The sequence below is a fragment of the Podarcis tiliguerta genome (assembly GCF_965153285.1).
Source record: "Podarcis tiliguerta genome assembly, chromosome: 5".
Classification (NCBI taxonomy): Eukaryota; Metazoa; Chordata; class Lepidosauria; order Squamata; family Lacertidae; genus Podarcis; species Podarcis tiliguerta.
The window spans coordinates 66584734-66598410 of record NC_139538.1 but is presented as its reverse complement, the minus strand read 5'-3'; the positions used below and the strand labels follow the sequence as shown (position 1 = coordinate 66598410).

Here is a 13677-nt window from a genome sequence, read left to right as displayed (position 1 = left end):
CTGAATGTGCAGAGAAACTATATGCTGAGCTAAGAGTTAAACCCTACTAAGGGATTGTGTACTATGGAAATGCCCGTGAAAACTGCTTTTCATCATGCAAGCAGAGAGGTTAGGAAGGTAGGGAAATGATGGTTCATTCTGTATTGAAGCAAGATTTTGCTACGAATAATGCAAACAGTGGGTTGCAAACCCATTCCAAACAAAGGTTTCATATCCAGATTTGCACCCCATCCTTAACTATGCAGCAGCTACTCAAATGTTAACACTTCACTATGGTTAAGGGGGGACAAGCAATGGACAAAACATTATGTCAGAATGGAGTCATTGATCAAAAAAGAAAAGACGGTGGTAATTAAATCAATGCCAGCTACACTGGTAGTTGGTATCCTGTTGAAAATGCTGACCGACACATTCTATCTAGATTAAAAACATTACTCTAGTCTATGGGGTGGAGGTTGAATTATGGAAGCTTCTTGTGCGCTCTGACTTTTAAAATGCCTGTTGGCATTACCACTGTGACAGTGAGAGGTGAGGCAGGAGATAAGCTGTTTTTACCATTAGGATGAAACCCAGAGACCCTAGGTGGGACCATTGAGCTCTTAATGGGCCTCTTTGCATGAACCTTATCTGCCAAGTATCCATAATCAGATAGTGAGGGAATAAAACTTCCAAACTCTTACAGCTTGTGCATGTTCTCAAACTGATGAAACCCTCCTTATCCCTATGGATCTGTTACCAGATGCTCTTAAAGGTAAACACATGCCTTCAATTGAAATCTGGGTGTAATTATTTAGTATTGCTTCCTGAACTGATGCCAGAACATTCTGGCTATTAACTAAATGTCATCGAATGAATAGTTGTGAAACATAATCAATGAAGTCTGGAATGTGCGCTGAGTTTTATTTGGTCCAAAGCTTCATTATTCTGCTGAATTCTTGTTGGGTAGCAGGTGTTACGTTCTGTTACCCTTAAGATCAGAAACTAAAATTGTTCAGCACTCTTTAGATGAGAGAGCACTGATGCTTTTATAAATTGGAGTCTGCTTTGTATGGCACAGTGGCCTGGGGAGACCAGGAGCAGCACTCAAGGGTTATGGATTCATTTATCTCAGTGTTTATAATTGCTGCACTATTAACTTATTTAATCAAATTTGCATTAGCCGTGGCTCACAAATATGCTACTAGGCTTGAATCCTAAACTTTCTCTCATGCAGCATAGTTGTCTGTTAAGCCCGTATTCTAGATGTTTCATGGCTGGAACTTTACCTGGAAGTCTTCTAGTATAACCGCTAGTACAGCACTTTTTTTATCATTACACTTGGTCTTTAAAATAAAACAGCTGAGGGGAGAAATCAGAAAACTTGGTCAAACTTTCCTTGCTGTGTGCCATGCATAGAGCCCTAATCTCATGTTCCTCTCATATGCCAAAGGCAAAGGATTGATTTGGGGAGTCTGCTATACCCACGCTGCTGTTCCAGTCCTTCCACTTCATTGTTGATTTGCCTAAAATTGCTTGAAACCTTGCTGCTTTAACATTTGGGGCACAAACGCGCTTCTTCGGTGTTCATTCACGATAGCCGAGTGAAACCTCTGTTGTAAGTGGCAGCATGATTGCTAGATGCTTCTGTCTGCGTAAGACAGGGGTCTGCAACCTAAGGCCCATGGGCCAGAAGCAGCTCGTGGACGTCGTTTGACTGGCCCACGATCTGCCCCCGGACCCAGTTACCCACTCACGCGCTGCACTAAACTGGCACAGCTCAGCGCGGGGACTTGCTTCTGCAGTGACAGAAATTGTGTCTGCACACTTGCAGATGCCGAAAAACACCAGGGAGGGGGCACACTCATGCGCACACACATGATCCGGCCCACAGAGGGATCTATGGGACCGATCCGGCCCGGGCAAGATAAACCTTGCTAACCCCGGGCGTAAGGGAATGGCTTTGCCCAACACAAGATTGGTATACTGCCTGTGCCTGCTTTTAGACAAAATAGGTTTGATCAAGGTGTCAAATGACGTGGTTGTAGTTGTTTACCTTCACTTCCGACTACTATAAAGATTTCTCCACATGGGTCTGCTGCTAAAGTGCTAGGAAACCACCTTGCTCAACTTGCTGCTACTGCAGTTCTGCAGTAACTGTTACAGTAGCAACTGGTGTGAATCCATTTCCAGACTCAGCTCAAGGTGCTGGTTGTTAACTTTTAAAGCCGCAAATTGTTTTGGATAGCTAAAGGGCTGTCTCCTCCCATAGGAACCTGCACTTCTGTTAAGGATGCTCTTTTGTGTACCCCATCAGTTTCTGAGGCATCTCTAGTAATGAGGTGCAGGAGATAGCCTTCTCTGTTTGCTCCCAGCCTGTGAAACTCTTCCACAAGAGAGCTCTTTGTCATCCTCTAATGATTGTCCACTACCTTTTGAAAACTCATCTGTCCTGGCAGATGTTTTCAAATTTTATTTAATTAGTCTGCATTATATGCCTTTTCTGTCTGCACCTAGTTTTTGTTACTGTTGGCATTTGCTCTGCATTTGATTGCTTTTGATACTGTGTATTTTATTTCAGACACACTGGACATTTTTGCGTGAAAAGCAGGGTGAAAATTTGCTATAAATCAAAGAGGGTGGGAATAAATGAGATGGATTTATCTATCTTGATCTGCTTGTGGACTCTCCCGAGACACCTGACTGGCCACTGTAGAAGACTGATTAAACTAACCTGCACCTCTGTGTAAGGCTAGATTAAATAGACTTTTATGGTGACATCCTGCATGGAAATTCTGGCATTCTCATGTTCAGCAGCACCCTATCTGTGGATGGGGAAGATACCCCATTGTTTAGTGTTTGAAACTTTAAGTATCTGTGCAGGATGCTCAAACCCTTTGGGATACAAGATAGATTTTTTAAAATTCCTTGCTGTTTATCACACTTGTATCCCACTCCTTTTCCAAAGACCTCAGAGTGGATTTATTTATTAATTTTCTTATATTTATATTTCACCTTTCTTCCGCCATGGAACCCAAAGTGGCATTCATGTGCTTCCCAACTTCAGTAAGATGGTGGCCTCATATCATGCCCGGGTTACATATTGTTCCCAGGTGAGTTCCCATCTTGATAGTATGGTGCCTTGTATACTGAGCCACCATCAGAAGAACTTCCTCATGTTTCTTTGAGTAACACTGTAGTGAAGAAATGTGCTGTTTCTTCCAGGAAGTGGCCTTATTGCTGTTAAGTAAGAAAAGAAAAATGGAGATTGGATCATTTCTGTGAAGGTGTAGCATAAATTGACCTGATAACAGACATGCATTGCATCTCAAATCCCTTGATTATATCTTACTGTACTACTTACCTTGGTTTACGAACTTAACCATTCCGGAAGTCCGTTCTTAAACCAAAGAGTTCTTAAACCAAGGCATGCTTTCCCATAGCAGCTGGGGACTCAATTTACAAATGGAACACACTCAACAGGAAGCAAAACATGTTTTCATTCCAAGGCAAAGTTCACAAACCAAAACACCTACTTCCGGGTTTGCAGTGTTCTTAATCCAAGTTGTTCATAAACTAAGCTGTGCTTAAACCAAGGTACCACTGTACTGCTGTTTTCAAAACAGGACCTGTTGTACCACGTTGCAATAAGTGACCAACAGTTAGATATCAACAGCTAAATATGCTGATCACATGCATAGCTTCAATCTTTTCTCTTCTTAAGAACATTTTATAGGAAAGCAGGTGCCACAGCCTCAATCTAGTTTACGGGTATATGAACCCAGGTGGAGAGAGAATTAATGGTTCTGCCTCCCTGTTTCCATCAGGCAAACATATGTACCTAAGCAAGAGGCTCTAGGCTAGTTGGGATAACAGCTGCAAAACTGCATGGATAGAGAAGAGCCCGTTCAGGCAGTTTCAGATATTCCAACAGAGCAAATAAGTGTAGCAAGGAAGATTACCGGAAATAAGTAGCAATAACTTTGTCGATTGAGAATGCATGAAAGGGAGGTAGCAAGCTGGAGGGATAAACTTTTTGCCTTCACATAGGAGATTATTTCAGACCTGTGCTATTGAAGGAATTGGGGTGTATGTTATTTCTAGATCCACCTTGCACGAGCATCATATTCACTATTGCATTACTATGACAGAAGCTGTAGCAGTGAATATACTGTAATATAAATCAAGCTGGATCGCAGTTGTGTAGTATGGACAAACTAGACATTTGAAAGTATGCATGGTTTGTTTGAGTAGTTATGAAATTTAGGACTACATCCAACGACTTTTAACATGATAGCCTTCAGTGGCCGATCTTTTACAGATACATACCCTTTTTTGTATTTACGTAACCTTATAGGTCTTCTGCAAAATGGGCTGAAGCAAAATTTGGAGCAAATACCAAAAGGTTTAGTTCAAAGAAATTGAGATTTTATAAAACTGAGGCAGAGTGTGGTTCCATCAGTAGCCTGAATACAATATTTCAGGGTGCCTCCCCTCAGGGTTATAGAGCTTCACAAATTTACATCTGAAGGGGACCTTGTCCCATGTATAGTGATATCATGCAAATGAATCCCTGTGAGTTGTTTCCATTTGGGATGTCTCCTATGCAGTGTGGGAAGCCAATTGTCAACAAACCAACCATCACGTATGAAAGTGTATCTACGGTTCTACTCATTCCAACAGCAAACAGTTGGTTGTGGCTTGAGAGATTGGAGACGCAGCAATGAGTACCAACCAGCTGTTTGGGGGGCAGGGCCGTTACTCAGTGGTAGAGCACCCCGAAGGGGCCTGATTCAGTCCCCAGCATCTCCAGGAAGGGCTGGGAATGTGCCCTATCAGAGACCCTGAGAACTACTGTCAATCAGTGAAGATACATTACTCTGCTACAAAGGCCAATGGTCTGGCTCAGTATAAGGTAGCTTCCTATGTCCCCTACCCAGCAATAATAGCCAACTTCTTGAAGGAAATATCTACTTGTTTGCCAATCTGTATATCTGCAGGTATGCTGATGCTGGTGTTGGTGGCAGTGGTCCATTAATAAAAAAGATTTAGAAAAATCAGCGCTGGAAAGTACAGCAATGCAGTGCAATACAGAACCACCCCCACTAGCATCCATTCTAAAACGTATGAGGCAACATAGCATGGCAGAAGAAAAGTTAACGTACAGGAAACGTGTCAGTTTGGGTAGTTCAGTGAAGCCATTTGATGTGTGGTAGCATGGTAATTACAGCATATTGGAGCCATCTCCTCTATATACAGCATTGTACTTAGGAAATGGAAGAGGAAATTGTTCTTTCCAAGTAGCTAGTTGGTGTCCTCAGTAAATTGATTCCTACCTTAATGCAGAGCAACAAGAGGATGTTCGCTGGCAACTCAAGTAATGAGCCATCCTTTCCTCTTAAGGAGCTCCAGGCTGAGTCGGTGCAGATGTTGCTGCAGTCCCCTCTGTAGCAAGCTGCTCATCTGAGTGGTCTATTCAAGATTGCAAGGCTATTTCTGAGATTAGGAAAACTGCATTCCCTTACCCGCAGTTGTGGAAGTAGCCCCATCTATTGTATGCCCTTACTTCAGAGAGAAGAACATATCACAGGTATTTGACAATGTACTGTTTCAGGGTAATCATCAGCTACCATATTCCAAGTCACCTTTTCTTTTTCACACTGAACAAGACGTTAGAGATGCTATAGGTATGGGCTTAACACACTGCGAAGCTCCTGAAAACTAATGCCTTCTATTAATAATTTAATTTAGAAATTTAAAAGCCGTAGTCCTAAATATCCTTATTTGCAAGTAAGCACTTTTCAAAAGGAGTCTTGCTGCTGCATGGAGAAGTTTAAGATAAAAGTGCAGCTGTAAGCTTCATAGAATAGTTAGGCTTTTAAAATTTTATATGAAGATTTAGATTGCAATGGCTGAAGGTCAGGGTTTAGCAATATTGCCCATGCATTTTGCAGTAAGTAGATGGACATGACCATAAAAAGATTTTAAAATTAATTTATTAACCGCCATTTGTGGGCGTATTCAGTAATTGTGCCATTATGGCTCCATCAGAATGAAATTCAGATTTCCTAATTAAATAAGTTAAGCGTGAAACAGATGCAGCAGGTTTTACGTGGAATTGTATTTGAATTCTGTTGTTGTATGGGGTTGTTTGAATAAGCAGTTCAAGCAGAAATGTGCAATTGGTGTGGATTAACCAATATTTCTAAGGAGTCCTGTTTAAGCGTTCCCTAACGTAGTTACTCTTTCAGCCCGCAAACATTTTCCTCTGTCTCTGCTTCTGCCAGTTTGCTTGTATAAAATGTACCAAAAGGTTTTTAGTTGTTTCTGCTGGGATTCCTAAAAGTTGTACCGGTATCACTTTGATTCTGGGTGCTGGCGATTCACTCTTCTTGCTGTGCTTCTTTCTTAGATAATGTTTTGCATTTTGAATCTTTCTGCAGCCTGTTAGCACACTCACGCCCTTGGCTTAAAATGGAAATTAATTCCTATCAGGGCTATTTTTCTAGAAAATGAGGTGCCAGAACTCACCATGAACGCCTCCCTTGTTCTCTTAGAATGGCAATGGCGCCCACCTGAGAGGTGCTGGAACTAAGTTCCGGTGAGTTCCAGGTGAAAACCCCCCTGCTTATAGTACTTTTTAAAGATTTTGTGACTTCCATTCTCTCTCCTCACCCACCGGCTTTAAATTCAAATGAGCAAAAACATTGTAAGGTATGGGAATTGGCTCGTGAAGTGTATCCATACTGAATGACAGATGGCAGCAAGAAGTATATCTCCTGAAAGGTTCTACCAGTTTATTGTCTTCCCTACAGTAGGATGTTGCTAGATTGGTGTCCTGGCACGGGTCATCTGAAATAACCTAGCACTTGCTGTTTTTCTTAATAAATCTTTCCTTCCTGTTTTCCTTTGCTAGGCACACCAAAGGCTTCCTCCTTGGCAGACCATGAGAGTGGTCTATTGCAGTACTGTAGTGCCCTCTGATGGTGAGTACAATAAATAAATTTGTTCAAGACAAGATTCCTACCCCAATGCTCAAAGATTATGCGTCTGTATTGGTATTTTTTAAAATCAAGGGTGTGCCTCAGTATTCCCCCCCCCCATACAAGTTGTGGCAAGTGAGGTTCACTTGTAGGCAGAAGCACTTCAAAATTTGATGAAATGGTTTGCTGGTTAAAATAAATACCTTTACCTACTCTAACATTCTCGCACTGCTTTGTTGCAAGAAGGCTGTGGCACGTGATTTTCTTTGCCACTTACCTTTTTCTCTTTTTGCCCATTCTTAAATTAAAGGAGGTTCTTTTCCCATTGTTTGTTTTGTTCTTGGTGACTTCATGTCACCATACCAGCCTTGTTTAGGGCTACCTTTTCAAGGTCAACTCCATGCCTTGAAGGTCAGTCAGAATTCTTCTTGCAGAGATTCAGAATGACACGTAGCTCTGTTTGGACTTCTGCTTGAAAAACCAACTTGAAACATATCACTTCCATTTCCCTTTTTAAAATTCATTTTTCTTCTTTGCTTTGCATATGTACTTTCACAACTGATACTTTAAAGAGCTTTAGCGTTTCCTGCATCTTAGTTTGAGTTTGAAACAAATATGGCTAGTATGCATATGTGGTCTTAAAGCGACAGGCTTTGGTTTACTTTGCTGTGGGTTCGTGTCCTCTCCAAAAATGTGTAAATTCCGGACTAAAGACATTCATGGTGGCTGTTGCCCCAGTTTCCTTAGCTGTATTTGCGTAAGAGGAGTTGTGGCTGTAGTTGCTCAAAATGGCCTCTCCCAACTCTCTGGCTGAGGGACATCTGGTCCTGGGAATGTTGCAAAGGAGTTCTGAAGTCAATGTAGAGTCTACAGAGTCATACGGAAACATTGTGCACGGCAAAAAGCCAGTGAGATTTTCAGCTAGCCAGAACAATTCTTTTAAAAACAAAACACCTTCGCCCTCTCCCTTTCACAGACCTCCAACAGAAGCTATAGCCTCTGAATCATGTAGTCAAACCTCTGGCATTGCCCCATTGTTAAAATGTTACTGAATTATTTGAGCTGTTGTAAGATAGAGTCAGCTAGATGCTGTGTGTATTGAGCTTATATTTCCCCTTGTTTTTATCCAGTGTCACAGAATGTGTACCTGTCATACTGATGGGAAACCTGAAGTACCCTGCCCACTGTCCACTTGGGCACTTGAAACATGGCTGTTGCCCCACCAAAAAATAGTTGAACCCGATCAGCAGTCAGAACTGTTCTGTATTTATTTTAAGTATGCTAATTTTTTTGAAATGATTTTCTACTTAGTAGTGAACTCGCATTTTTAAACTACAGAGAGAGGGAGAGGGAGGGAGGGAGTTTAAAATGCTAACCAAAGAGAAAAGTCTCTCAAAACCTTGGGAATACATCAAGCTATTTCCAATAGTACCATGTTAAAACTGAGTTCAAGAAAAAAATCAGCCATTAAGAATGAATTATGAGATTTCTATAATTTTATTACTAACATGGTATTTTCAATAGAGATATTTTTTTAAAATGCAAAAAGAATCATTTCTTCACTTAGATGGCGGAAAGCTCCTGGCACTGAATGTTATTGTTATTTATTAAATTTATGCACCAGCCTTCGTCTGAAGACCACAGGGCAGTTTACAGCATAAAAATACAAAATGAAGACACAAAATACCTTAATAGCAACAACAACCAACAACCCCTCTCCTACAAAGACATTTAAAAGACCATAGATGGTTTAATCAGCCAAAGGCCAGGTTATAGATGAATGTTTATTATTGTTCCTGGGTGTCTTTTGTGTTGGTATTTTTTTAAAGAGAAGTTAAAATTATTTGCCTAAATATTGAAGCATCCTACATGGGCCATTGAATAACAAGACAGATACTTGTTACTGGTGTTGTTTTATGTAGATCGGACTTTGCATGCAAAGTCTATGTGGTTGGGTTTTTTTGTTTTTGGGGTTTGTTTGTTTTTTTTTTTGCTTTTGAGAATGGCATTGCTGTTGCACACAAACTTTTAAGTTCCCCCAAATGAGTCCTAGAACCAGCTGCTGGAACCTCTGCTTTATGAATTTAGTAATAGTGTTTATTTTAAATTATCTGATATACTTCAACTAAAGCGTGGTGGGCTGCCCTAAAACACTGGCTCAGGATTTCAGTGTTTGATCTAGGGAAGGGTTTGTACCAGCACCTGGGCAATGAGGAATTTGTCAGCTAATGGCAGAAAACCATGGCTATAAAAGCCACCTCTATTGGTCTGTCAACCCTCCAACTGTATTACCTGGGTTATGAAGGCACCCTAAAGACATTAAAGCAAACATTATGGGATAATGCACACAGTGACTTGCGATCTTGATCACACACAGTCTGTAGTCCGCTGGCAGTAGGGTACAATATGGGCATGTCTTTAAGTTAACATCTTGAATTAAAAACCTGACAGTACCAAACTATCAAAGGCTTTTCACCAAAGCCAGACTAAACGTCTTTCCTTCTGCAGTGTTGGATAGCAGGTTGAGAGGAGTTCCCTACCAGGACAGACTTTGCTCGTGTGCTCAAGACATCGATTCCATAAAACATATTTTGTTGCACTGTGCAGAATATGAGCAAGCCAGGGCTGAATTGATACTACCCTTGCTGGTACCTTTCCCGGGAAAATCAGAGGCTCACTATGTCAGGTTCTTGTTGGAAGACCGGACAAATGCTAGAACATTAGTAGTGGCAAAGTTCTTATCGGTGGTTGCAAGAACCAATGATCCCTATATTCTGAACAAAATGCTTGTTTAACCTGGAGGTGGGCTGTATGAATTGTGTGTTGCTTTGTAACGATTTGTTGGGTCTCTGGACCGTAATAAAGATAGTTGTTGATATACTTGAAGTAATCTGTTTTGAATGTCTGCTTCCCTGCCCCCAGACGTTACAGTGGTTTATCAAAACGGGTTACCTGTAATATCTGTGAATCTTCCATCCCGGCGTGAGCGGTGCCAGTTTACACTTAAGCCTATATCGGATTCTGTTGGGGTATTCTTACGGCAACTACAAGCAGAAGACCGGGGAATCGACCGGGTTGCCATTTACTCACCAGGTACCACTCAGCATTACTGAAGCAATTGGATGAACACCTACAATACAATGTTAGATTCTGCACTTGTTTTCTGTGCTTATAGTTCCTTTAGTTTGTTAATGCATTTTCCTCAAAACCTCTTGTAAAACTGATATGGATGTTATATCATATTAGCAGTATTTCACATGTCCTGTAAAACTGTTATGTTGAGGGTGGGGGTGAAGATAATCCTCACTCTAGAAAATGTCGTCTCTTTGATGTTTTCTTAGACATACCTAAGATTAATAATGTATAAGCTCGTTTAATAAAAAGGATACTTGGTTTCTTGTGGCTACAGTTAACTACAGTACTGGTCACTTTTATTTCTTTGGAATAGCAGGTCTTATGATATACATTGCTTTCTAGATGAGGTAGTTAGAATGTAAGCATTTAATTCTGTGCTGCCTACTACTAGGCCTGTAGAGGTTGGTTCTAGGTTCTAGGTAAGAGGTTGGTTCTATCTTCTTTGATTATTGGAAAAAACACAAACTATAGTTTACCAAGTGGATAACAAACAAATGGGATAGCTCTACATAAGGATGGCGTTAACATGTGTGCTAGAATACTGGTTCTGACAAAGACTTAGGCAGAGAGTGGGGTTCAGCATCCCAAATTGCTGCTACTCCAGCTTAAATCCTACCCCACTTCAAACCATTTTGGGAACATTCTGACACATAGGCCTGCCATTGCAATTCACACATATAAAGGATACCTCATATATTGGGAAGCTTTCGTTTTACAAATTTGAAGCTGCGGGTTGCACTCCTGGAAATGTGTTGTGAATTTAATATATATATATTTACAAAGTATTCTACACTGTTTTGCACTGGAATACAGTACATTGATATTAATTTCTGGATAGTTCTTAATAGAATCTTTTCCCTCTTTCCCCTTTCAGATGGGACACGTGTTGCCTCTTCAACAGGCATAGATCTCCTACTCCTGGATGATTTCAAACTAGTAATTAATGACTTGACTTACCATGTTCGTCCACCAAAGAGAGGTAATGACTTCATGCAGTTGGGATGTATTTCCAGATGTTATTTTTGGGAAAACCCTCCATCTAGCAATTTAAAAAAAAAGATAATTTCATCCATACTGAAAAAGACTAGTTGATGGTTCATCTTCCGCAAACCTATGCATTCAGAATTCTGAGCAGATCATTCTTTCCCTGACTGTCAGGAGGTGAAGATAACTGTGAAAACATTCCAACAGCTTCTCCAGCATCTCTAAGGCAGAACTATTGTGACTTGCCTAGTTCTTTGCTCCACCCACCCAAGTCTCCAGTCACTTCTCTCCCCCACCCCCCCGCTACACACATCCATTCTTATGGCCTCCTCTCATTCATACTTCTCATCCTTAATTTTTTTAAAATCTCAGTTTCTATAAAAAGGACTTAAACTTAAAGAAATGACAGACAGTCTGGCAGAGAGAACCCATGATCCAGGTGGCAAATTAATGTCCTCTCTTATAAGAGATTCCTCTAGGGTAAAGGATGCTGGGGGGGGGGACAGGACACCCCATATAGATCACTGAATGTATGGCAGGTGTATTGATCACTTGACTTCCAGCTGCACACATTGTTGTTACTACCATGGAACCTCGGTTTTTGAGCTTCTAGGAAGTCGAACATTTCGGCTTTCGAATGCAGAAAACCCAAAAGTAACTGCTTCAGTTTTCAAACAATTTTCAGAAGCTGAACGTGCCACACGGCTTCCATTTTGAGTTTCCCTGTTGTATTGAAGCTTCTGCTTTCAGTTTTCGAACGTTTCGGAAGTCGAACGGTCTACCGGAACAGATTACGTTCGAAAACCAAGGTTCCACTATAAGGCAGCTTGTTAGTCTGCTAGGGATTCTTTGGGAAGTGCCAACGCAACACACACAAACTTCAATTCAAAGAACAGCAAGCAGTATTCTGCTTATGGAACAGGGTTTTTCCATCTCTTCCTACCTCCCCACTGCAGTCCCCAGCAGCTCCTGAGAAGCTGCTCCTGAAGGTCAGGGGAACCTCAAGAATGGTGTGTAATAAAACATGGGGAGATAGAGAGACAGATGCTACTCAGTAGAACCACAGCACTTCTCAGTTTGTGTGAACTATAATTCCTCTCTGCTTTGGAACAAAAGTAATGGTGAATTTTAGGTTCCAAAATGCAGCACATCTCTAGGGCAAAAATCAGGTATATTAATAAAACTATGCTATCAGCCATGTGGCAACTGTGACTTTGAATATTTAAAAAGGCAGCAAAAATGATTAACTGGCAACTTCGCCTACCATCTGCTGAAATCCTGGGTCTTGATTTGGCCTAGGAGTTCAAGCCAAGTGCTCTTCACAATGTCAAGCACTTCTGAGGTTTTTTTTGCTGTTTGCTGGAACTTATCTGTGAAATTCTTAAAAATGGAGTGTCACCAAAAAAATGATTGCATGGCTGTGCCCACAAATAACAGAGGAGGTTCTGTGTAATAATAAGGAGCGAAAGGTTAATCATACTTCTGAGAAGAGAAGCTGTTGCAAAATACTGATGAGACCAAAAAGGAACCTGATGAGACAGAAGAGGTCTTGGTTCAATTTCAGGGAACAATAAGACCATTAATAAAATGTTGTGTGGACTGTGAGGGCCCTTTGAATCTTCCAGCCTTCCCCAACCTCCTGCCCTCCAGATATTATGGACTTCTATCAGCCTCAGCCAGCATGGCCAATAGGAAGGGATAGTGAGAGTTTTAGTTCAAAACATCTGGAAGGCCCCAGGTCAAGGAAGACTGATTTAGTCTTTCCCATGTTCTGTCATGGAGGAGCTTCTCATTAGGTATAAAAAGTACCCATTTTTAGGACATTAATATGTAACTGTGACTTAGTTTCTAATGTAGGAGGCATAAGCTGGAATTTAGTTTTATTTAAATCCAGACATAAAAGCTTTCTCAGAACATAGAGAAGTGATTCCTTCATGGTGCTAAATATTGTAGGAACAGCAACAGTTTTAGGTCTGTAAACCTGAACATCAGATCTGTTTCTTAAGATGTGTACTACTACCTGATTCTGGAAATAAAAGGTTAATCATGTGTACCAGTTCCATCACTTTTCACTTGTGCATGGTTCATCATCATCACTTTGGATTTGTATACCATCTTTCTATCTTACAATACCCAAGGCAGTTTACAAGCTGAAGAAACAAAGGATGTACACCTTATAACAATCTAATGCAATGCAAAAATGTGATAATAAAACATAACTTTAAAATAAGCAACCTGCATCAAATAAAGTAACATCTAGCAATCATTAGAATAGTATAAAGGTAAAGGGACCCCTGACCATTAGGTCCAGCTGTGACTGACTCTGGGGTTGCGGCGCTCATCTTGCTTTATTGGCCGAGGGAGCCGGCGTACAGCTTCCGGGTCATGTGGCCAGCATGACTAAGCCACATCTGGAGAACCAGAGCAGCGCACGGAAACGCCGTTTACCTTCCCGCAGGAGTGGTACCTATTTATCTACTTGCACTTTGATGTGCTTTCAAGCTGCTAGGTTGGCAGGAGCTGGGACCAAGCAACGGGAACTCACCCTGTCCCGTGGATTCAAACTGCCGACCTTCTGATCGGCAAGTCCTATGCTCTG

At 41.1% G+C, this 13677-nt stretch overlaps 1 protein-coding gene across 2 annotated transcripts in view; it reads left to right on the top strand.

Moving 5' to 3' along the window:
• The window catches only part of MCU (mitochondrial calcium uniporter), an 84691-nt gene that overhangs the window by 62013 nt on the left and 9001 nt on the right, over positions 1-13677 (top strand). For both annotated transcript variants that reach the window (XM_083441453.1, XM_083441452.1), the window contains exons 2-4: positions 6893-6962; positions 9882-10052; positions 10969-11073. In XM_083441453.1, the coding sequence (XP_083297579.1) occupies positions 6893-6962; positions 9882-10052; positions 10969-11073 (346 nt within the window). The remainder of the gene's footprint in view (positions 1-6892; positions 6963-9881; positions 10053-10968; positions 11074-13677) is intronic.